Source organism: Juglans microcarpa x Juglans regia, chromosome 6S (genome assembly GCF_004785595.1).
Source record: "Juglans microcarpa x Juglans regia isolate MS1-56 chromosome 6S, Jm3101_v1.0, whole genome shotgun sequence".
NCBI lineage: Eukaryota > Viridiplantae > Streptophyta > Magnoliopsida > Fagales > Juglandaceae > Juglans > Juglans microcarpa x Juglans regia.
In genome coordinates, this window is record NC_054605.1 from 18,673,278 (window position 1) to 18,698,211 (window position 24,934).

The window sequence follows — 24,934 nt, forward strand, 5'->3', positions numbered from 1 at the left end:
ACATCTCTATACACAAATTTCTTTATAGCAGACATTATCTTAACTTCACAACAAACTTTCTCCTAATAGAGAAAGGAGTTCTGTAAAAAAGAACTTAAAAGCCCCCTCTATCCTCTCAAGAATGAAGAGTACAGGATACTAATATGAACACTAAATTCAATAGCCTATTTCTAATTTATTAATGACTGCAATAATAAAAAAATTACAAATTAAACACACTAACAACTACATAACCACAAGCACCGGTGTGACCCTAGACGTCACGCCCTCTGCAAGCATCGGTATCTCAGTCCTGACGGCACGAGCATCCAGCTCATGCACAGGCAAAATAGCCTTCATTGCACAGGCGGCACCTACGCACGAGCACTGGCTATACGACCACTGGCCGTAACATCACCCGCCACTCTCGAACAGCCCTTGTCCCAGATTACGTCCAATCCAAAAAACTCAACACCTCACTCGAGTCAACAAGAAAATAACGAAACAAACAAAAAATAAAACACTGAAAACGGAACAACAAGAAACAAAAAATCAAAAACACTGAAATAAAACGAATGAACAATGCACAATGCAACGCCAGTGGCGCGTGCAGGACACTGGTCAATCTGGGAGGAAAATCGCCGGTCAATCTTGGAAGTCTCGAAGTTAGGGATTCCAGAGAAGCTGAATGTAGCATTGATAGAGGGCTCCTCGGTGACGCGTGAAAGCTACTTGCCAATGAGATTCGGAACTTCCTCCCGCGCGTGCGGACTACGCTCCACTTGTTTATATTAATATGAATGACAAAAAAGCTTAATATAAGATAATGTGAACAGAAATCTGCCATTAGATATTCTTCTTAAATAAATAAGCGAAATTACTCAATCTTCATTGCATATTTTTTACTTATATCCTCCACGTCACTTAGGTATAAAATTTTTTTGATAAATTAAATGATAAAATTTGATCTATAAAATTTAAATTTTTGAAATTAAATTATATTGTATAAACACTTTATGAGAATTCTTTTTTCTTAACAGCTTATATATAAGAATTTTGCGTAACCTTCATCGTCATATTATAAAGTTGTTGCCTCGTTATGTTCCTGTTTTTACTTATTTTTTCATGTAACAATAAAGGAAATTTTATAAATTAATTTTATTTTTTTATATAAAAAATATCTTAAGACCCAATCAACTGATTAATTATATCGTTGTTGACCTGTAGCAAATGTAATTCCCAGTAACCAAAAAAAGAAAAAGGTCGTCCTACCTACATAACCACAATGTTGTTGTTGACCTGATTTTCCTAGTTTTTTTTTTTTACTCCATCCTACATAATCGAATAATAAAAAAAAAAGCAACAAAATGGAAAAGCATCTTCTTTCATTCTTTTATATAAAAAAATGCAAACAATACACTAGCTATTTGTATTTATGGATGATATTTTAGGGGTTACACGTTATTTCATCTATTTCATTCAATCTAATTATTATAATCTTTTTAAATTTTTATATAAAATATAATAAATAATTATATTTTTTTAATTTTCAAAATAAAAATTATATTAAAATATTATATCCTAGAATTTTATTCGACTTTTACCCACCTCATCTCCTGCCTTTCCGTCCAAATTGTTCTCTGCTGTCTCCCGCTGTTTCTTGGGAAACAAACAAAAACAACCAAAACAAACCTAACTCCCTCCCCCTCCCCTCCCGGGGGCTAACTGTTGCGCGTCCTTCCTCAAATACCTCATGTTGCCACCCCACAACCGCTCTCTGTTTCTATAGGATTCTCTGTTCTTAAAATTAAAAAATCAATCCTTTAGGGGATCATCGTAGTTTCTTCGTATCATGGGTGCCGATTTATCTGTTTTCTTCTCGGGCATAACTGGGTCTAATTGTTCCAATGGGTCTTTGTCTTTGCAATCGAAACCCAGTTTGGGAGACTTACCTGAGAGCTGTGTAGCCCTGGTTCTGGCCTCCTTGGACCCGCCAGAGATTTGCAAATTGGCGAGGCTGAATCGGGCTTTTCGTGGGGCTTCGTGGGCCGATTTTCTGTGGGAATCGAAGTTGCCGTCGAATTATCAAGTTCTTGTTAGGAAAGTGTTCGGTGAGTTGCCGGGGGATTTGGGTAAGCGGGAGATATACGCGAGGCTTTGTCAGGCTAATAGTTTCGATTGTGATACCAAGGTATTGTTCTTTTTGGTTCTTTTTGGTTGTCCTCTGTTTGCGTGCCGAGGAAGTTTGGAATGATTGAACAATGCCCCATCTTGAGCAATTTTTTGATCGGTGTGGGGGGGCTGTTGTTCATGTGGAAGTAAATAAGGATTTTTCCTCGGGAACTAATACGGTTAATTCATAGGATTGGGAATTTGTTTAGTGTTTGTTTTGGTTCGTTTGTATCGAATTCGTTTAAGAGTCTTACTCTGTTTGGGTAATGAGAAACAAGGTAAGAAAATAAAATGAACTTTGGAATTCTTAGAATTTTTTAATTAATTGAGCGGGGATGAAATTATTTGTTTTAGTAGTGACATTTTTTTTAGGTTTGGATCTGGAGTAAGCCCGTGACGAAAATGCAAAATGAACATCTCTTTATATTAAGATCACGTTTCTCATAATTTTAGGGCAGAAGTTTTACTCTCTGACTTGATGGGAATTGGTTTTAAATATAATCACAAGAACATGTAGAATAAGATTCGGATTTTTATTTTCTTCTACTTTCTTGGTGGCCAATCATGAGCTCTTCTTCTTGATTTGGATCTGATAAGTTGGTATAAAAATTGGAATTTTGGCAGAAATTTTGGATGCATAAAAGTACCGGTGGTGTTTGTTTGTCCATTGCTTCAAAAGGGTTATCGATCACTGGGATTGATGATCGAAGATATTGGAGTCATATCCCAACGGAAGAATCTGGGTGAGATTCATGCACTCTTTTTTTTTATTTTTATGTGATGATTTTGACGGAAATGGGAAACATTATATGTTTCTGTCCTATATCTTTTAGACTGCTTTTCTGAAAAAAAGAAAAAGTTCTCTTAGATGGATGATGGAAACTCTAGTCGTTCGGGGAATTCCATTGCTGGAATGTGTCAAAGTAGGTTTCTTCTCATCAATAATGCTTGAAATTTCGAGAATTTATTGCATTGGGAAAATTTGTATGTTTTTTGTCAAGTTTTAGGTGGTACTTGCCCCAAAAAAAATCTTTTAGATGGATGATGGATACTCCAACCATTCCAAGAATTCTCTTGCTGGAGTTTGTCAAAGTAGGTATTTGATTTCAGAAGGATTTTATTAGCTGAATTCGAAAAGATATTCATTTTTTGTTTTTGGTTTCAAATTCAGATAGCTTATTTCCGGTTTGGGTTTGTCTGTGGACTGCACATCAAAGTAGGTTTTTCATCAATAATGCTTGAAAAAAGAAAATTATCGGCTCTTTAAAAATTATGTATTTGGTTTCGTAAGGACTTTATTAGCTTAGGGGAAGTTGATACACCGCACCTTGTAAACCCTCCTTCTCAGCATAATTTCAGGAAAACAGTTCTTGGAAAATAATTATTGGCTTCTGTACAACCACAAGTTATTACATTCAGGTCATTTGAAGAATTTCGTATACCGTTGAGTTTACCCTCGCCACTAACAGATCAAAGTAACTATGATTAGGAGCTGGTCATGTTAAGACGAGAAGAGCAGAATTACTAAGAAAACTACTAGAGAAGTGAGCTAAATTTAAATATGGAATTCCAGATTATGCCGAAACGTTAGCAGCACATGAATGATACCAAGGGTAAGAGAGTTTATTACACCTAGACTCTATGAAAATCAGACGCTACATAGCAGGCCGGTTACTTGACTGCGATTGAGGAGAGCTTTGGGGAGAAGTGAAGAAAGACTAACAGAGTTTTAATGTCACACACAAACAAATTGAGATCTCTGGTCTAAAATTGGATTTCACCTGTCAGATTGAAAGCTTTATCAGATATTCAAATTGATTGTCTCTCTTTCCCTTTTCCTTTTTCTTGCACTGTTGCTCAAAGTAGATATTCATAGCCTGTCAACCATTATTCTAAGCAAGGGCATTCTTAAAGTCTATGGTAAGATGTTAACTTTTTTCGCTCAACTTTGTGCATCTTTAGATTGATTAGAAAATCTTTCAGCAATTAAAAGCTTATGTTGGAACTTGAGGTGGTAAAGGTTTCATAATCTGCTGCACAACTTCTGTTGGTGAGTGATATAGCCACAATTTCTTACTTGTGATGGCGATGCTTTCTTCTGTGCTGGTGAATATGCTGCTTATTTCTTTATCTACGTGGGTAATGGAGGTCGTATCAGTTGAATATGCTCATATTTCTTTTATCTATGTGGGCAATGGAGTACTGGAATTGATTTAGAGCTCCTCTTCCTTTACATGTAGATTTCGCACGGTTGCATACGTCCAGCAAATTTGGTGGTTTGAAGTTGATGGCGAGGTAGAGTTCCCATTTCCAACGGGGACATATAGCCTATTCTTCAGGCTGCAGCTGGGACAGACATCCAAGTGGTTTGGTCGCCAAATTTGTAACACCGAGCATGTTCACGGATGGGACATAAAGCCAGTGCAGTTTCAGCTATGGACTTCAGATGGTCAGCATGCCGCATCAAAGTGCCTTCTGAATGTAACAAAATGGAAATACTATCACGTTGGGGATTTTGTCGTAGATAAGTCCAACGCAGCAACTAAAATTAAGTTCTCTATGACCCAGATTGATTGCACGCACACCAAAGGTGGTCTCTGTTTAGATTCTGTAGTTATATACCCAAGTGAATTTAGGGAGAGGTTGAAGCGTTTTTAAATTAACCTCTGTAGGTATGAAGTTGTGTCATAAAGAGGTAGGAAAAGAAGAGTTCTACAGATACCAGGTGATTTTTATAAGCCTTGAGTTTGTTTGTTTGTTTATTAGGCGAGGCGATGTGTATATTTATGTGTTCAATTGGTCTAATCAGAGTGTAAAGATGTGCACTTCAACGGTTTAACATCTCCTGAAAAGGGCTTCTGGCATGGATTTTGTATAATAAAGGCTAGCTGAAGTTTGAGTGCCCTGATATTATGTGTATCGTTTTTTTCTTAGCCTTGAGCAGCATCGTACTGCTCCAACTTGTGTTTCTGGTTTTGCAACAGTACTGCAACCTAGAGATGCTGGAGTCGAGCAGGATCGAGAAATTACCATATTGGTCAAAGGCCGTGCATATAACAAACGAGGCCAATTTATGAAATGTCATTTTCCTTGTTAATGTCTGTATTTTGACCCGACTCAGACCATCAATAATCCCCTACTCAATCATTCATCACAAGCACAAGCAAACAGATTTAATACAAATTCAAGTGATGAGAAATATTCCAAGAGCAGTGTTGTTAAAAACAGACGTCATCAAGGCCATTCAAAAGAAGATTGCGAGGATATCTCTCCCCCAAAAAAAAAGGAAAAAAAAAAAAAAAGATTGCGAGGATATCAATTTACACTTGCATAGCAAATGTCACTGATCAAGCTGGAAAACTAACAACAATATGTAGCATTTAGCTTCAGGTAAGAACAGCAGAAGGCTCAATACAAGCTATGCTAGCTACTTCCCAGCATTCTGTTACATCCACTAAAAGTCAAACTCACAAACTAACCCAAAATGTAAAACAAGTTCCTCTTTTCCTATCAAAGAAAAAACTCCATGGGGCTATAGATCTCCAATGATGCAAGAAACCAAAACTTGTGAGGCCATTAATTTGGTTGTTCATGGTTGTTGGGCCTGCGGTATGGCATGTATCTATGGTCCTTTGCAGCATTCTTCCTTCTTCTTTTCTCGATAAAGGCATCGAGCTTACCAGAGGCCTGAGCAAATGAGGGGAAAAAATATATTAGAGAACTCAACCCAATGGTTGTTGTTACACGTGAAATTTTTCACATCAGAATAGAAGTTGAATATACACCCTCCTTTATAAAAGAAACCATACCTTGAGATCTTCATATTTCTCAACTAGCCTTTGCTTCTGGAGTGCACCTGCAAAAAAACAGAAGCGACTGGGTGAGCTCATCCATTTATTTAATCATGCAACACAGAGCAACCACCATATCTCCACCATCACTATCAATTATGGGACAGAGCCCCACACTAGCATTAACAGAGTGCCGCTGCTGCCGCCGCTAATTAATCTCATGCCCATGTATTTTAACCAAATATATTTTACTAGGCAACAGAAAACATTAGAGTGGAGATTTCCAGCCTCATCACTTTGATTCAGAAGCTTGAATTACCAACATCAGACCGTGGTAAAATAGCAGCACTCAGCTCCACACACACGCACACACATAGATGAAGGTAACATTACTTTTTGAGAGATAAAATGGTTGTTTTCCTCTCTTTGCTGCTTCTCTCTCTTTCTTCTTGTGTTCAGCCAGAATTGCTGCATCAGTACGCTGACCTGACTCAGACTTCAACTGCTTTTCCTGAAAAGAAGGTGAACCACAGGAAAAAAATGATATTTAAATCCATTAACATTTCAGAGAGACTGGAACGAATTTAGACGAATTTATAACATTTTAAGATAAATGACCACAACCAATGTCACGTTTCTTTCCAAGAAGTCCAGCACTTACAATCCAAGTTATGTGGCTCTTTAATTCACCAATGACTTCTGGGTTATTTGATTTTGCTAATTGCTTCCGTAGTTTCTGTTATATCCAAAGTAGAGTTCATAGAGAAGAAATTAATACATGAGAAGAAAAAATAGAAAACATATTTCACACAGTTCATTAATTCAGAACCTCACCTCTCTTTCAGCAGGAAGATTACCCCTCTTTCAGTAGGTGACAACAGTAGGAAAATTGATCAGTAGAGATACACTTAAATTTCAGAGACAAAACTTAAGAGAAAAATATAACATGGCAAGACAAAGACCAGGTCAATGGTCATCAGGTCTTGGGGTGCTGGGTAAGGCCATGAGTTCAAATATTGCAGAGAGGAGTAATGCCACATACAGTCATGGGTTGTGCAAGCGCCGCACACTCTTTTTGAAAAAGAGTGAGTTCCACTATTAAAAAATTAATTTTTCCATGTGAGTCTCATGTTTACTCACTTTTTTCAAAAGAAGTGTATGGCACTTGCGCACTCTATGATTGCAAATATCATTTCTCTACGGAGAATGTGTTACTTTCCCAGAGGGCAGGAACTTACCATCCAAGATATGCTGTTTTGAAATCTGCTTATGGCATCTGGATCCTTGGATTTGTCTAACTTCTTCCGTTCTTTCTGTCATGTCCAAAACAAAGTTCATGTAAGAGAAACTAACTAACAAGTAAAAATATTGAAAACAAATTTTACACCTCATAAATTGCATGGATACCTCTATTATATCAGGATCATATTTCTTAAAGAGAAAATTATATTTGCTCCTAAACCTGTAAGATCCAATATATACATATTACACATACAACAACAAAAATAATTGAAAAAAGGTAGTTGTACAAAAGATAGTGGAAAAAGAAGACAGCATCATATGCTTAACAAAAGCCCACCAGCGCGCACACACAGAGGGTGGGAAGGAGGGATGGAGACAGAGAGAGCAGGAGACTTACTGTTTGGCATCAAATGAACCACATAAAGATTCAAAACGGGGGTCACGTATGACCTGTGTACATGACAAAAGTTAATGTCATCCGGCATGCAGCTATAAAAGAGCTTATAGAAACAACCACAAAGATTGCTAGCGCAGGTAAAAAAACCTTCTACGATAACTAAATAAGATTTTTATTGGTGGTCTTTTACCAATAAAATCATGTAGTGGATTCAAGAAACTTGATGCATTTATGAATTTCCAATTAAAAAAGTTATCGAGTGAATAATGTTTTGTTTCAATGTGATTTCCATCTCAGACACCAAGATCACAAAATTTGACCAGTCCCACCATAGCAATGAGGATTAAAAGAACCTTTTAGAAATACAATAGCAAAATATGTATCATTATTGACATGCAATAGTATTTGGATTTTGAGAATTAGACCCTGCATAAAAATCCAATATCGTTAAAGCAAGTTGGCCATTCATTTTCCATTTAAGTATATGCAAAATCCATGCCCTGTCCTTCCTAAAGTTGTTTCTTTAAGAAAAAACTCTTTTTCATAACAAGGATTTGATGCCCTGTCTACTACTCAGGATTCACAGGTGAAACATAATAAAACCTCGAGTGCAAGCAGCATATCATGGTTGCTTGGTTTAAACTCTGAAACTACCCCACCCTTATTGTGCATAAAACCTTCTCGACAAAAAATATTACAGAGCACTAAAGAAGAAAATACTCATTCTACAAAGCCCAAAAAAATTATAAATCAGTAGGCATCTGACTCCTTCAGTTTCATAACAAAAAAAACCACAATATTGAACACTATCCCAACAGAATTCTCTGCAAAAACAATATCTTATATTTGCTCAATCAAACTCACCCTCTTAGGAGCTTGAACCACCTCTCTAAACCTACGAACCGGCTTCTTGCTACTCGCCTCCATTGGCCTTCACACAATTCCACAAAATCAGTTATTTTTGCATAATTTAAAAGCACTAATAAGCTCACCAAACCACAAGCCAACCATTACCTATTCTTGTTGGCCCTCCCAGGTTTCTTTTCCTCATGGTGCTTTTTATTCAGCGAATGCTTTTTATACTCCAAATGCGACCCATCCGAAAGCGCTCGTTGCAATTCTTCGAATGTAGCATCGGCGAGCTCACGCTCTATCTCCTCCTCCTCCTCTTCCTCCTATTCAAAAATTAAAAATCAAAATTTTCATTATTTAAAAAGATTTATATGAAAAAAGCCCAAAAATTTAACTAAAAATTCTAAAATTCATAACCAATAAATAAAAATGATGCAGTCCTGGGCCTGGGATACCCACGTATTCAGAAGAGGACGATTTGTGTTCATCGCTGTCCTCGAAATTCGTCTTGCTTGAATGGGAGACCAGATTATCAGGTTTCTTCATCATCGACATCTGAATCAAACAGATTTGTTCGTCCCTAAAGTTGAATTGCTGTTTCAAGGAATAATCGGATTCAGGAATGTATAACTTTTGTATTTTTATAATTTGAGATTAAACTTGAGATTCTATGAGGGCACAAGTGAAATAAAGACCAACTCACTTAAATACACTTAAAAGACCAATTCACCTATAACCCGGGTTTAGCCAAACCCATCTATTCAAATCTATTTGTTCTGAATACTTTCACTTAGCCCAAAGGTAACACAACCATTGTACAAACCAAATCCTCACCATTTCAAAAATACTCATGTTCATAATAACTACACAAAACTCACTGTCAAAACCACGCCCAATATACTCCACAATGGCCAAACAGTACAAATCCACCACAAACCCGATTTTCCAAATTCGAACTCATTACCAATTTCCACCCTGATCTTAACATCCAACAAACCTCAACCTACCGACTGAACAAGCGCCATAACAGCAACGAAATTTTCCAACTAATCACATATCTTACCTGTGGTGCGTGTGGTGCGAGGTACTCCAAGTAGGGTGTGGCGGAGGCTGTGGCAAAGTGTAGGGGAAGGAACTAACAGTGAGACGGAGAGCAAATAAACGGAGACAGAGAGAGTAAAACAGAGAGATAGAGAACGACTGAGAGAGAGACAGATAGAGAGTCAATGGAGAAGTGGACGGGGACTTACCGGCACTGGGGTACGACGTGATTGGCGGCAACGTGCCCTGGACGGACGAAGTACGAGGCAACGGTAGGGTAGAGAACGAGGGCTGGAAACGGTGTGGGCGAAGGCATGCCACGGACGAGGCAGAGGAGCTGGACGAACGGCGTGGGGAAGGGCGGCAGGCGTGACGAAGCTGCAACCAGAGACGGCAGGGGATTGCGGCGGCAACGGAAACTCAAGAGTGGAGAGAGAGAGAGAGAGAGAGAGAGAGAGAGGCGTGGGGGGCGGCAGAGCCAATATGCAGAGAACAAAGAGGGAGTTATGCCATGACCCTGGGAAGCTCGGTTGAATCACCATCCTCCAAGTGATCTAATGGTATATGCTGATTGCACGTGTCCCTGTTCTTTTCTTTTTTTAATATGTTTCCCTGTGCTGTTATTTGCTTTGCAGTATCATGGGCCATGTTAGCCTAATGGTCTTGTAGTGTCGTGGGCCATGTTGGTCGAGTCATTAGGGAGGTCCAGCTTATATTAGGTTCTGTTGCTTACTTGACGGCCCATGTTTCGGAAGTCTGTTGAGAGTCCAAGTTATTTCCTAATTTTTTGAAAAAAGAAAATTAAGTAAATACGAAAATCACATAAAAAATACTAATTTCTTAATAATAGATCTGATTTTTTTCAAAATGATTATATAGTATATGCACATTTTATGACTGTGTCTAACATTACGGTTCATGATTTTCATTACTAGTTTGAAAATTTTGGAGTTAATTACAATTCGAGGCGTGGGGAGCGGCAAAGCTAATATAGAGTGAGTCATGTTTTTCAGGATTGTAATGTCGTGGTTGATTTTCTTGCCAAGTGGAGAGTTGGTGGTTTAAATTCGGATTGGCCTGGTAATCATATGTTACCTAGTAGTTTCAGAGATCTTCTTCGCGTAGACAGAATTAGTCTCATTTATTTGCGGATCTCGTAATGCTGTTCCTGGTAAGAAGTTTTTTGGTTTATTTGTTTATCTTATTCTCAGTTGCATGTATTTTTTCTTGCAGATTTTAGACTTTGTTTGGTAACTAAAATCATCTCAACTCATCATTACAACTTTTTCAAATCCCAACACAAAATATAATAAACAATTTAACTTTTTCAAATTCTAAAATAATAATAATATTAAAAAATAATATTCTAACAATATTTTATCATCTCGACTCAACTCAACTCAACTCAATTTAATATCCAAACGCAGCCATAGTTGTTTTGTCTATGGTTTGTTCTATAATGTCTAGTTTTGGTTTATCTTGTACTTCATTGATATTTTGTTATGTAACCGGACGTCTTAATAATTTTGATAAATGCGTTTTGGTTTTTTGATTATATGTATCCCCAAGTGTCTTATTGTTACCAAGGTTTTCTTTTGTCACAAGTGAGGGTAATCAATAAAATTTGAGTATCGTTATTTTTTCCTTTAAAAAAAAAAAAAAAAAACCCTACCACTTATTATTGTTTATTTTAACTTTTAAGTTGGCCTTACAGGTTAGGGCTTAAACAACAAAATGCACCGTTTGATACTCTCAGTTTTCATTTTTTTTAAGCGGCAGGCCGGGTTATGCTCTTGGGTTGGACCTCGAACGGGCGGTGTTGTCGTACAAGGACTCGTTTAGATATTTAAAATATCTTAATATATTTGTAAATAATAGTAAAATTATTTGAAATAAGATATTTTATTGAGTTATAAAAAATGATAGATAAAAAGTAGCACGAGCCCAATTTTTATTTTGAAAAATAGTATTGCTTTTAATTTGTTTTTTTGGAATTTGTGAAATTTATAATAATTAGATGAAAATTTGAATTTGAAAGTATATTGTATTTGAGTGATATTTAGGAAGTAAATAAATAAAATATTTGAGAATAATTATGTTTCCAAACGGAGCCTAAGTTTGTGACTTTTGACCGATAAATATAAATTGTTTAGATCTAATTAAGACATGTTTGGACACTTTACTATATTAGAATTTTGTAAATAGTAATAAAATGATTTGATTGAAAATGTTTTATTGGATTTCTGAAAATGGGAGAGAACATATTGAATAAAAATATTGTAAAACTAAAATGTTATTTGAATATAAATTTTTAATATTATTTTTATTTTGAAGTTGGCAGTATTGAATCTTATCTTTTGTTTTGAAGTTTGTAAAATTTATATTAACTTTTTGTTTGAATAACGATTGAGTAATGATTAGATTAAAATGTTACAAATTTGAAATTAAAAGGTATTTTATATTTAAATAATGTTTGAGAATAAAACTATGAAAAGTTTTAAAAATTCTAATAATATCTAAACATGTCTTAAATGTTCAAATTTAAACTTGAGAGAAGTATTCCATTAGAAAAAATTGTACTCATCATCCTCACATCACATATCACAATTTTTATTTTTTATTTTTTTCTCTTACAAAATATGTGATTTATGGATGAAGAGTAGAATAATTCAATTAGTTTAAAAATAATAAAATTAAAAATAATTAAAAATAAATAAAAATAAATATAGTATATAGTATATGAGAATGATGAGCAGCAAAACTCATTCCTCTAACGCTATACCCATATGGCTTAAACGAAGTCCCTTATTTGAAAGTTAATTTTATAATAATAATCCTTAACTTTTTGTTGTATATAATCTTATAATTTTGAAAAATCATTCTTTGTAATTGGGATAACTTTTATTTCAAACCACAAGTAGTCCTTTTCTTCTATTGCCATCGAATTAGAAAATACATTAAAAAGATTGTAAAATAGATTAAGAAAAAAAAAGAATAGAAAAACGATACAGAAATCATATCCCAGATGGCAGAAACATAAATAAAGAGTATGTAGAGAAATAAAAAATAAAAAATAAAATCTCAGGGAACAAGTTTTAAAGCAATGTTGATCTTCATACGATTTCATCTTCTTAGCCCCATCAATTGAGCTGACATTACGTTGGGTTTATGCTCCTTTAAAGTCCCACTTCGGTGGGAGAAAAATAAGAAGGAGGCCCCATGGCCTATAAAAAGGAGGTTTAGCCTCCTAGTTAATTACATCAAGTCATAAGCTTAATTAGTAACTTGTGACTCTAAGAAAAATCCTCTATTAACCTTTTCTTGTAAAAAGGAAAGAGATGAGAGTTAAATTTTTATTAGTGGGAAAGCTTTGTGGGTGTCATTTGGGGTGAGGAGAAAAATTTTGTGATTGTAATAATTTTTCATATAGTATATTTTCTTCTCTGAGTCTGGTAGTTTTTCTCCTGTTTTTGGGAGTTTCCACATAAATTCTTTTGTTGTTATTATTTCACTGGTTTTCTTCATATTTCACCAAAAAGTAGATCTGAAGGTGAATTTGGTAGGTCCAAATTCCTAACAAGTGGTATCAGAGACACTAGGTTCTTTTTGGTGGGTGGAGCTTTGGTGTGGTAGTGTGAATACGTACAGTCTAAGGAGGTTCTGTCTAGGAGATTGGTATTTAAGTGGTTCAGTGTGACCCTCCAATATTTCCTGGGAACTTACTTAGTGAGTACTATTCATTTCTACGGTAAAAATTCATCGAAGCAATGTCAGGAAGTAAGGCTTCAAATTCTATCAGATATGAGGTGGAGAAATTTGATGGGAGAATCAATTTTGGCTTGTGGCAAGTTCAAGTCAAGGATATTTTGATTCAATCAGGATTACACAAGGCGTTGAAGGGCAGACCAATCCTTGAAGTCAGCAGTGATACTAGCGCGACTGATGAAACAAAGAGCAGATCTGTAATGAGCGATGAAGATTGGGAGGATCTGGATTTGAGAGCAGCAAGTGCGATACGTCTATGCCTGGCCAAGAATGTTCTTGTAAATGTGCATGAAATATCAACGGCAAAGAAACTCTGGGAAAAGCTCGAAGAGTTGTATCAGACGAAGGGCGTCTCAAATCGGGTGTACCTGAAGGAGCAGTTTCATACACTGCATATGAGTGAAGGTAAAACTATTTCAGATCATTTAAGTGTTCTCAGTGGCATTGTCTCTGAGTTAGAATCTATTAGAGTTAAAATTGATGATGAAGATCAAGCCTTGAGACTCATCTAGTCTCTTTCACCTTCCTATGAGCATATGAAGCCTATTTTGATACATGGGAATGAGAAAATAATTTTTTCAGAGGTTACCAGTAAACTCTTTTCTGAATAGAGAAGACTAGGTGGTGGAAGAAATGGTCCACCTGAGAACTTAGCATTGGTAGTAGCTAGTAATGGGAAGAAGAAAAACTCCATGAAGATGAAAGTAATCTGCTGGGGGTGTGGACAATCTGGGCACGTCAAGAAAAATTGTCCAAGAGCAGGAGCAGGTTCGGCAAGTGGCTCCAAGTCAGTAAATGGAGATACTAATAATGAAACTAACGTTGTGTCTCTCTCCATGGAAGACGATGTCTGTTAAAGGGACATGTACATCCTCATGGCATGCCGCTAATTCCCAAAGTTGCCATGATAGAGGATGTGTTAATGTTAGTGGGTTCACAAGTTTGCACACAGGCATTGGTTTGGCATTAATGCAGAGTGTGTGGTGGAAATTTATGTCGATGGCTGATGAACTTCCAGGAAAGCCAAACGTGGAAGTTGCACCATAATTTTTCAGTAAGGTTATTTTCGACATGGGCCGAAATTGAAATGCTTGGAATTGATTTATTCTGAGTGTGTATGCTTTTATGGTGGAGCATCACAACAGAAGTTATGAAGATCTTCATTGCGGTGGAGCGTGACTGTGGGATCGGTCAAAGTCGTAAGGTGGAGATTGTTGGGTTTATGCTCCTTTGGAGTCCCACATCGGTGGGAGAAAAATAAGGAGGGGGCCCCATGGCCTATAAAAAGGAGGTTTAGCCTCTTAGTTAATTACACAAAGTCATAAGCTTAATTAGTAACTTGTGATTATAAGAAAAATCCTCTATTAGCCTTTTCTTGTAAAAAGGAAAGAGGTGAGAGTTAAAGTTTTACTAGTGAGAAAGCTTTGTGGGTGTCATTTGGGGTGAGGAGAAAAATTTTGTGATTGTAATAATTTTTCACATAGTGTATTTTCTTCTTTGGGTCTGGTGGTTTTTCTCCTGTTTTTGGGAGTTTTCACGTAAATTATTGTGTTGTTATTATTTCTCTAATTTTCTGCATATTTCACTAAAAAGTAGATCCTGGGGGTGAATTTGATAGGTCCAAATTCCTAACACATTAACTATGTCTTTCTTAAGCTTGTTCTAATCCGTCGTCCGGAGGCTAAACATCATCTGCGATTCTACTTCAATATTTAGGGTTTAAGGTTGTCAATCCTGCAAGGTTGAGAGACAAATGCTTTATTTATAAATAAATTATATAAAAGTTATCTTATAAACTGTAATACTTTATACGTCAAATTGTAAAATTATTATTTTTAATCTTAAAATGAATCTAATATATTATATGAAATCATATTATTTTACGCATTTATTTTTATAAGATTTTTTTTTTTTTACATCTCAGCACTTCTCTCCCCGTTTGGATTAAAAAATGAGTTGAAATTGTTTGTGAATAATAAAATAAAATATTTTTATAACACTATTTTTTAATATTAATATTATTTTAGAGTTTAAAAAAATTAAATTATTTATTAAATTTTATATAAAAATTTAAAAAATTTATAATAATAAAATAAGATGAATTGATATGAATTTTGAATCTAAATATAGTAATTTTCTTTTTGGTTATACTGATATTTGTGCGTATGAATTAACATGTAAACTGATCTACTGTGACCCAGAAAATATCTGTGACCGACACCGTAAAGAAATACTATTAGGTTATAAGAGTCCTTTAAAGAAATTATGGTTTATTTTAAATTCACAATTTTCAAACCGTTAATTTGCATTCTAATTATCAGTGTGGTTTTGAACAGAGATGGCTGTTTTTATCATAGTTACCATTGTTTGGATTTAGAGTTGAAATATTATTTTAAAGAAATTGAATAAAAAATTATTTTTAATATTATTATTATTTAAAAATTTAAAAAAATAAATTATTTATTATATTTTATTTAAAAATTTTAAAAAATTATAATAATTAAATGAGATAATTAGATACGAGTTAATGCAAAAAAGGCCTTAATGGAGAGTGGAGGTAGTTGGAGAGCCAGAACAGTCTTAGCGAAGGAAAAGATCCGTAGAGTAGAGTAGTTGCTCAGTAGCTGTAGCATCAAGAATTCTACAGTTTTGTACGGTGGGCCGAACGTGAGTAGCTCACCATTGAGGAGCGGGCGGCGGTGGAGGGACCATCACTTTAACGGCTTCTCGGGAATATAGCCCTGGCTCTAGTTCTTCGACGTGAGAATGAATTGCCGGCGATAATCCTGGGCTAGGACGAGGGAGTGGCGACAAGGCACTCTCTTTTGTTTTTGGTTTTTGAGAGCGAATTTTCGACGATTTCGAAGTTTCATCAAGACGAAAGCGACATTCCCCACTCGCATATACTGCCCGTGAGATCCTCATCCTCGACTGGCCACCAATCGAACTCCGATGTGGACAAACGCTCAGGGTTATTGCGGTAGTTTCGGACAGTTGTAGTATACGGATCAAACCATATAGTTGCTGCTATATATTTGTTCGTACTTTTCTAGAGTCGTCCCTCCACAAAATCCAAGCACAGAGATTTGATTAGGAACCCGAATTTGAGTCACGCTCAGACTCCGGCCCAAACCTAGTGGACTTGATTAGCCATGGACCTGGACATGGGATCCATGGCTGCCGCGATCGGGGTGTCGGTCTCGGTGCTCCGGTTCCTCCTCTGCTTCGCGGTCACCATACCCGTCAGCTTTCTCTGCAGGTTCGTCCCGGGTCGAGTAGGCAAGCACCTTTACTCGGCCTTCTCCGGCGCTGTGCTCTCCTACCTTTCATTCGGATTCTCTTCCAATCTGCATTTTTTGGTCCCCATGCTGTTGGGTTACGCTTCCATGGTCCTATTTCGCTCCCGGTGTGGCATCATCACGTTCTTCCTGGGATTCGGCTATCTTATTGGCTGGTACTTATTATTTTGCTTAAATTTGCCTTCAAATGATTCTTAAGTCCGGAAATATTTGAAACTTCGATTTGCAATGTCATTCAAAAGCCTTTTTTTCTTGTAATTTCCACGGCTCGTCGAAGGACAGAATTTGACATTAGTTTATGGAAGCATCAGAAGCTCTTTTCTTTGTCCATGACGCTACTTTCGCAGATTTTGGTATATTATGGCGTTTTAGTTGCTCTGGTTAGCATGCATTTATTGGAAATTTCGATGCAAAATTTTATTGATGTTTAATTTGAGAATTTGGTTGCTTGATTGGTTGGTATTCTATTGAATTATGAATTGGTCGGACTTGTTTTGAATCGACAATGCTTGCTTCCTAGATGGTGAGGTAGATTTTATGGAAGGAAAATTCTACTTACCACGTAATTATCCCACTATCACGAAGTGGTATTGTCCATCAACTTTTGATATATTTTTTAAATAAAATATAATTGATGATCCAATGGTAATGAAAAGTGCCACATTTACAAAATGGGATGAGTTTAGGATAATGGTGTAGTATATAGCATCACTTTTTTTGGTTTTTCCATCCTTTAACCATCGGCTCAATTTCTAGACATGGTATTTGTCCTGTTTCAACATAAAAAAAGAAAGGCAAATGATTTTCCTGGATTCAATTCATCTAATGATTTTGTTGTTATGTGGAGATGCAAGAAAAAACTTAACTTTATTCTTATATTTTCCTGTCCAAGCAAAGATAACAGTTCCTGTGCGGAATGTAACTGGAATATGTCATTTCTTTGGGTTTTTTTTTTTTTTTTTTTTTTTTTTGGGGGGGGGGGGGGGGGGGGGGGGCGCTCTTATTGTAGTCATCTCAGACTTATTGCTCAAGTTGTTCAACTCGTCGAGTTACCTTGCCAATCATGGAAGCCATGAGAGGCATGGTATCTATTATCTAACATCATATCTGAAAAAAGATGAAGGATTGTCCACACACATGATTTTTTGCATGCATATGACCTACAACAGTTTTGTGTTTGTTGTTGTAAAACTTACTTAGATGCTTGCATAAGTTTCATGTCTTTTATTGATGTTTGACAATCGAGCTGTCAGTTCCACGTGCATGAATCTATGGACTACACACATACCTAGTGAGACAAGATTTATTGTCTGCCTGCTAGATCTTATTTCAGTTTTGCTGAAGATTATCAACTGAAAAATATTGTTGCCTTTTCTTTTTGTTTTGCTTAATTGATTTTGACTTTCACTTATTGATGAGGGATGGTTAAAAATATCTTTTAATTCATTTACTTAGAATCCAAATTCTTCAAGATATGATTCTTTATCTCGGAATTATTGACTGGTCGTATACGTGTGTAGCCACGTGTATTATATGAGCGGTGATGCATGGAAGGAAGGAGGTATTGATGGCACTGGTAAGCCCAATTTCAGTCTTTTGTCTCTCGTTTTCTCCTTAGAGGTGAAAAGACGATAATCTATGTATTATCACGTTACATTGCTATGGTAAATACGATCTGTTTTGATAAATGTGATTTATAAGCATCCGGTTCATTTATATGACACATAACTGTCACCTAAATAACATCTTTTCTTTCCTGCTTTTTTCCTGGGTTGTGACTAGTGTTATTGCCTTCTGTTGAAAACTAGAAGTTATCTGAGTAGTGACTGATAACTTCAAGATCCTTTTTGGTGCTTATTAAATTTACCAACCTTCTCTTGATTTCTGAATTGCACACCGGCATATGTTGATCAACTTCAAATTTTTTTTTTTTTTTTTTCACCTGCATAAAAACTCATCTGTGCTGCATGTATATGTCGGCTGAAATTAGGAGCATTGATGGTGTTAACTCTAAAAGCCATTTCGTGTGCAATAAATTACAATGACGGGCTGTTAAAAGAGGAAGGCTTGCGTGAGGCTCAGAAGAAAAATAGGTTGATTGAGTTGCCCTCATTGATCGAGTACTTCGGTTACTGCCTCTGCTGTGGTAGTCACTTTGCTGGTCCAGTATATGAAATAAAGGATTATCTTGACTGGACCGAAGGAAAGGGGGTAGGTCTATCATGTTCCAAGTGTTTCTGTATTTCTTGTTATAGAGAATAGCTTCTCTTAGCTTCTCTATTCTCTCTTTTCTCACTTTTCTTATATATTTCCAGATTTGGAGCCATTCAGAGAAAGGACCGTCGCCATCACCATATTGGGCCACAGTTAGAGCCCTTGTTCAAGCTGCTTTTTGCATGGCCTTGTATCTGTACCTGGTACCTCAGTTTCCTTTGTCCCGGTTTACCGATCCCATATACCAAGAATGGGGATTCTGGAAACGGATGTTTTACCAGTACATGTCTGGCTTTACAGCACGCTGGAAATACTACTTCATCTGGTCAATTTCAGAGGCCTCTATCATTATTTCTGGCCTGGGTTTCAGTGGCTGGACCGAATCATCTCCGCCAAAGCCACGCTGGGATCGTGCCATAAATGTTGACATTCTAGGTGTTGAGTTGGCAAAGAGTGCAGTGGAGCTGCCACTTGTGTGGAATATACAAGTCAGCACCTGGCTGCGTCATTGTAAGTTTTTCTCGTAAGTGTTATTCCCTTTAATATGGGCATGCAGAACATTTTTTTTGGGATAAAGAATCAGAACATCAAACAAAGAGAGGACTTTAAAGAGAATATCTAATGTGTGTGCTTATGTAGATGTTTATGAGAGACTCGTTCAGAAGGGGAAAAAGCCTGGTTTCTTTCAGTTGCTGGCTACACAGACTGTCAGTGCTGTTTGGCATGTGAGTACAATTTCAGCCTTATGCTATCCTGATTCTCCTTAATATCTTGTTTATCTCCTGCCCTTGTTTTTGAGGTCAGACAATTCAATTTCCTTGCCATTCTTGTTTTACATATTAAAAACAAATCCTTGCCAATCTGGCTCTATCTCACATTTATATTTGGGCCAATATTTTTCAGGTCTTTCAAACAATTGAATATACTTCTATGTTGGAACATTTATGTTTCTTGTACAAAACATTTTCACCTTATCGAGTCATTTCAACAGCTGTTCTCTTCATGGGATTTTCATCTTGTTCCAATTGTTGCTTCCTGTTTGCCATATACCTTTGCATGTTTTAGATTAATGACTTCTTTGATCCAGGCATCCTTATATGGTAGATGTAGCAGTAAGCATATGATTGCAAATTAACGTAATTCTATGGTAAATGTTGTGCCATAATCTTGTTTCAGTCATTGACTAGTTTTCATACTTTGTTTCCTTAAGAAATTTTTCATGTTTCATTTTGAAACTTTCCTTTTATTTGATCAAGTTGCCATCTCAGGTTTATCAATGGAAGTGTGAAAGCATTTTTCGTCTTCAATTTCAAATTCTACACCAATTAACCTCTGTGACTCTGTCATTTCCTTGTCTGTGCAAATTACAGGGATTATATCCTGGGTACATCATCTTCTTTGTTCAGTCAGCATTGATGATTGCTGGTTCAAGAGGTATTGATAAGTCACCACTTATCTCCTTGTCATTTGTTGAGATAATTAACTGACTCTTTGTTTTCATGTACTATTTTGTTTCTATCCAAACAGTCATTTTCAGGTGGCAGCAAGCTGTGTCTGGTCTGATTAAGAAGCTAATGGTGTTTTTAAACTTTGCTTGCACACTTTTGGTTCTGAACTACTCCTGTGTTGGTTTCATGGTAACTTCTTCTTCTTCTCCTCTCTCTCTCTCTCTCTCTCTCTCTCTCTCTACACACACACACAACACACAAGCACAGCCACCCGAACAATTTGTTGGGGATTTAAAGTAAAGCTTGTCGCTTTCGAGTTTCTTATGCCTATGTGCTTTTATTGGACAGGTATTAAGCCTGCACGAAACACTTGCATCATATGGAAGTGTATACTTTGTTGGAACCATTCTTCCCATAGTATTGATCCTCCTTGGTAACATAATTAGACCTGCAAAGCCAATCAGATCTAAAACTGGGAAAGAACAGTGAGGTAGAAAGGGCATTTTCTTCTCTTTACAATGCGGTAGATGAGATTAGGAGATTGGAAGAGCACTGCTGTCCATGGTTTCACCTTCATCTTGGCTATATCGATGATGGAAGAATGTAACCTCTGTTTTCAGCTGTGGAGCCTCTTCACTTTGACTTCAGTGTTCAAGATTTTTGCTTTAAATTGTTTAAATTCCAACCACTTGGTTGGGCGTTTAGAGATTTCCACCTTTTGACTTTAAAACCCAAGTGTTTTTAAAAAAAAAAAAAATTAATTTTGATATATTCATCATTCGACACGTATGTTTTTGGACATGTTAAATTGTGGATCACGTGACCATATATGTCCAATGAGTGACAAAATGTTGACGTGGACAGATAGACGACTTAGGCTTCGTTTGGATTATCAATCTATCTCAATTCATCATTATAATTTTTTTAAATTTTAATACAAAATATAATAAATAATTTAATTTTTTTAAATTTTAAAATAATAATAATATTAAAAAAATAATATTTTAATAATATTTTATCATTTTAACTCAATTCAACACAACTAATTTCAACATTTAAAGACAATCTTAACTTGTTTATATCTAAAAAGTGGGGAGGAAAAATATAGGGAAATAAATCTGATGGAGGGATTTCACACAGTACATTGAGTAGAACGTTACGTGTCACAACTTTATTCCTGGGCTGTTATTTGCTTAAAACAAGCCTGACCGGTCGGCAGTTTATCTCTATCCCTAATGAAGCCATCATGTCCCCACTTACGTGCATATAAATTCAAATACAGTTAAAAGTATCTGTTCAGCACTTTTCAATTATATCTCAAAACATCGATTTTTTTTCTTTTTTATTCAATCTATACTTGAAAACACGAAAACTAATTATTGACTGAACCATCAAATTCTAACTTGTACCCTCAATTAAACTTCGATTTTAGTATTGATATAAAATAAGACATGATATATAATCTTAAATCTTAACTAAGGAGGAATGGTATTTTTCAAGTTGTCATTCTCCGTCATAGTTGATATTGTGACGCATTTTGAAGAAGCTTTTTCTACCGACTATTTAAATGATAACTAGTTATAATGTGTCACTTCATAGGATATGATTAGGAATAACAATATTTAAGTTGTGTAGAGTATATCATTCACGTTATTTAAATAAAAAAATTTAATTATATTATATAAATATTTTATTATATGCAATGATAAAATCATAATTAACTTATGCCTCGATGCAATTGGGTCCACCATTCTCACATTAAACAGAGGCGAGGTACACAGCGCATTTATTTTAGGCATAGCTGCAAAAATGATGGGAATTCAAATCCAGGAAATTATGAAGATTAATTTCACAATAATTACATTTCACGTATTAATATATTTTTTTTTCTTGTAACAAAATGACAGCAGTGTCCCTCTGAGCGAACCATTAGGCAACCAGACAGGTGGTGCCAACTGGCCATAGATTTTTCCAAGTAGAGCTGTCCTTTTGAGCATGTGTAGAACAGACTTTCCAGTTGGAGAAAATGAAAGCCCATTTTATTTCCATTCATGTCCTCTCATTTCCTTATTGAGAAGCCAGAGATATCATCCATCTCCCTCTGGACCTTCTTCACGCAATATTTTCCTTGCGCATTTTTCTCTCTCACTCACTCACTCTTTCTCGCTGGCCACTGGTTTCCTTTCATTTTCTTTCTTCTTTTTCCTCCCTCTTCCCAATGCTTTTTTGGAGATCTCAGTTCTCCCGTACTCTCTCTCTTTCTCTCTCTCTCTCTCTCTGTTGTTTCTATTATTAAACGATTCGTTGTTAGTTTTGTTGTTTCGTTTCTCATCGTTCTTTTCTTAATCACTGTTAGATTATGCAAACAATTATTTTCTTTTCTAGGCATGCAAACAATGATTTAAAACTATTTGCTTTACTCTCACATAAACAAAAGTCTATAGTTGCTTGTGATGGGACTTTGTCTAATGTTTAGTCCTTTCCACACCATGTTCTTCCATCTCAGTGGGTCACAACTGGGTTCCATTCCATTTCTCCCAGAAGAGATCTTTTGAAAGGCCAAAGGTTCTTTCTTCACTTCCGGGTTTCCCCTACTCCAAGGGAAGAACTTTGAAGCAACTTTTGTTGCCTTTTTTTTTCTCTTGCTGATTTTCATTATCTTGAGCCATTTGGAATCAGAACCAAGAATACATGAATCCGAAAAATTCAAAGATTAGCAGCATGTTTTTCGCTGTCCAAAAAGAATTCTGTAGGTGATGGAGCCGGACAGAGTGTTGCAAAATTGGAAATTAGGCCAGGAGGAATGTTGGTTCAGAAGCGGGATTTGAATCAAAATTCTGTATCAATACAGACCATTAAAGTTCGAGTGAAGTATGGCTCTTCGTTCCACGATATTCGTATTAGTTTCCCAAGCCAGCTTTGGTAATTAGAATTATTGATACTTCTAGTCTTTCTTCAATTAAGAATTTGATTCCGAGTTTTCAAGTAATGGAGAGGAGTCGAATTTTCTAATGGAAGTTGATTTTTATTTTTTTTATTTTGCAGGGGAATTGAAGAGAATGTTGGCAGAACCACTGGCTTGCACCCTCAGGATCAGAAGCTGATATTCAAGAACAAGGAGAGAAGTTCCAAAGCCTATCTTGATGCAGAAAGAGTTAGAGATGGATCAAAAATAGTTCTTGTTGAGGACATTGTAAGCAGGGAAAGAAGGTGTCTAGAGATGTTAAAAAATGCGAAAGTTGAGAAGGCCTCAAAATCATTGGCGGAAATCAGTTTTGGAAGTGGATAAACTTGCTGGGCAGGTACATTTTTTTCATAAGAAAACATAGAATTGTTTCATCGAGGAATTGAGAGTTGAAGATTTTGATAAACTGTTCTTTTACTGTAATTCGCTAGCTCACTGCTTTGGAAACAGCTTCTAGAGGCGGGAAAGTCTCGGAAATGGAATGTAGACAATTTGACTGAAATGTTCATGGAAAAATTAGTTAAGTTGGATGGAATTGTTGCTGAGGGAGACCTAAAAATGCCGAGAAGGGTGCAGGTATTTTTGGATTTTTAATTTCCTCTTTAGCTTTAGTAACACATTTTAGAGATTCTCATTCCTCGTAAAGCCAATAAGGTAAAGTCATTAACTCTGGAATTGACATCTTAAAGGTGGGGAGAGTCCAGAAGCACATTGAAACTCTTGATGCATTGAAGTTGAACAATTCCAAACCCAGAAGCAGTGGAGATAAAAGCCCATGCAGCCACAAACAGATTCATCCAGGCAACAGTCTATGCCAATGCAAATACAGCAGGTACAGCTGAGGCAGAGGGAGCCTACAGGGAAAATACAATGCTGCTGCAGAAACCTGAGTGGCATTCCGAGTCAATTGTGGTAACAACACAATGGGAAACCTTTGATTAATACATTGAACTTCAAGTTGGTCCTAAGCAAAGTTTGGATCAAACCTTATGCAGATTGGGTTATTTTGTCATGGATTTTATTTTTTCTTTTCTTGGGGCTAGTTTGTTTCCTCCTCACTCTTTCTGTCTCGCATCTGAAAAGGTTTCACTTCATCTCTGAAACACGATGCAGGTGTGTATACATGGTCATTTTTACTTTTCTGCTACTTCAGTTCTCTACAATTTGTATATAGAATATGTTGGATATGAAAGAGACGAGGGGAGAAATGTCACTGTGGAATCTGGATTTATGTATACTTAAAATGGTCACCTAGATATCAATCTGTTGTACATAATTTGGGGATGATGGTATTTGATTGGAAGAACCTTTTGCAGCAGCTGTCAGTGTTGACTCTTTGTTTCTGTGTGTGTGGTGGGGCTTTAAACCATATAAAGTCAATCATAGCCTTAATTTTTTATTCCGAAATAATTAATGTAGATCTAAATAATGGCTTGGGACCATTTCGCCTATCAAGTCCGCGTTTTGATAGAGAAATAGCCTCTTGTATATGCAGATTGCAGAGTAGTAAATGCCGAAGTAAATCCTTTTAATTTTTTGTACTTGCTTTTTGTGAGGCTGCAACAGTTCAGAAATAATTAAACCCGTACCTCGATATTCTTCTTCTTAATCAAACATAATGATAGGAATGAAAGAAAAGGCTGTTATCATCTCAATAATACGCGCCACCCCTTAATTTTTCATTAAAATTGCCTGAAAATAGCTCGTGGATTGGAATCTGCCTGTTCGGATTGCGTGCAATTGTTGTGATTGTCATGCGATTACCTTCT

The 24,934-nt window shown here is 36.2% G+C and overlaps 3 protein-coding genes and 1 pseudogene across 7 annotated transcripts; 3 read left to right on the forward strand and 1 right to left on the reverse strand.

Moving 5' to 3' along the window:
* The first annotated feature begins 1,575 nt into the window (after positions 1-1,575).
* Positions 1,576-5,057, forward strand: LOC121237605 (F-box protein PP2-A12-like). Its single transcript, XM_041134433.1, has 3 exons — positions 1,576-2,170; positions 2,776-2,894; positions 4,392-5,057. The coding sequence occupies exons 1-3, from the start codon at positions 1,832-1,834 to the stop codon at positions 4,807-4,809; spliced, it is 876 nt and encodes a 291-aa protein (XP_040990367.1). The 5' UTR covers positions 1,576-1,831; the 3' UTR covers positions 4,810-5,057.
* A 266-nt stretch (positions 5,058-5,323) lies between these two features.
* On the reverse strand, positions 5,324-10,027 carry LOC121237577 (ribosomal RNA processing protein 36 homolog). Of its 5 annotated transcripts, none has more exons than XM_041134384.1 (14): positions 9,684-9,828; positions 9,506-9,543; positions 8,889-9,027; positions 8,596-8,756; positions 8,446-8,512; positions 7,582-7,634; positions 7,350-7,404; positions 7,181-7,255; positions 6,777-6,803; positions 6,604-6,678; positions 6,336-6,453; positions 5,961-6,007; positions 5,513-5,838; positions 5,324-5,476 (listed from the first exon to the last, which is right to left on the reverse strand). In XM_041134384.1, exons 3-13 carry the CDS (start codon positions 8,919-8,921, stop codon positions 5,728-5,730), a joined length of 822 nt encoding a protein of 273 aa, XP_040990318.1. In that variant the 5' UTR covers positions 8,922-9,027; positions 9,506-9,543; positions 9,684-9,828; the 3' UTR covers positions 5,324-5,476; positions 5,513-5,727. The 5 variants fall into 5 exon arrangements, with proteins under 5 accessions (XP_040990318.1, XP_040990317.1, XP_040990316.1 ...); XM_041134383.1 differs by having other exon boundaries at positions 8,893-9,027; positions 9,684-9,822; XM_041134382.1 differs by lacking the exon at positions 9,506-9,543 and having other exon boundaries at positions 8,893-9,027; positions 9,684-10,027.
* Positions 10,028-15,780: 5,753 nt separating this feature from the next.
* Positions 15,781-20,970, forward strand: LOC121237570 (lysophospholipid acyltransferase 1-like). Its single transcript, XM_041134371.1, has 8 exons — positions 15,781-16,693; positions 18,059-18,114; positions 18,529-18,749; positions 18,854-19,262; positions 19,392-19,477; positions 20,123-20,186; positions 20,280-20,389; positions 20,549-20,970. Exons 1-8 carry the CDS (start codon positions 16,392-16,394, stop codon positions 20,687-20,689), a joined length of 1,389 nt encoding a protein of 462 aa, XP_040990305.1. The 5' UTR covers positions 15,781-16,391; the 3' UTR covers positions 20,690-20,970.
* Positions 20,971-22,200: 1,230 nt separating this feature from the next.
* LOC121237649 lies at positions 22,201-24,502 on the forward strand (annotated as a pseudogene).
* Positions 24,503-24,934: the final 432 nt, after the last annotated feature.

Coding starts and splice junctions, on each gene's coding strand:
- LOC121237570 (XM_041134371.1), top strand. CDS start 16,392: ATGGACCTGGACATGGGATCCATGGCTGCCGCGATCGGGGTGTCGGTC. Junction 16,694..18,058: donor TTCGGCTATCTTATTGGCTG/GTACTTATTATT, acceptor ATACGTGTGTAG/CCACGTGTATTATATGAGCG. Junction 18,750..18,853: donor ACTGGACCGAAGGAAAGGGG/GTAGGTCTATCA, acceptor ATATATTTCCAG/ATTTGGAGCCATTCAGAGAA.
- LOC121237605 (XM_041134433.1), top strand. CDS start 1,832: ATGGGTGCCGATTTATCTGTTTTCTTCTCGGGCATAACTGGGTCTAAT. Junction 2,171..2,775: donor GTTTCGATTGTGATACCAAG/GTATTGTTCTTT, acceptor GAATTTTGGCAG/AAATTTTGGATGCATAAAAG. Junction 2,895..4,391: donor ATCCCAACGGAAGAATCTGG/GTGAGATTCATG, acceptor CTTTACATGTAG/ATTTCGCACGGTTGCATACG.
- LOC121237577 (XM_041134382.1), bottom strand. CDS start 10,016: ATGGTGATTCAACCGAGCTTCCCAGGGTCATGGCATAACTCCCTCTTT. Junction 7,256..7,349: donor ATGATCCTGATATAATAGAG/GTATCCATGCAA, acceptor TGGACATGACAG/AAAGAACGGAAGAAGTTAGA. Junction 6,454..6,603: donor AGAGCCACATAACTTGGATT/GTAAGTGCTGGA, acceptor CCTTCTTTTCAG/GAAAAGCAGTTGAAGTCTGA.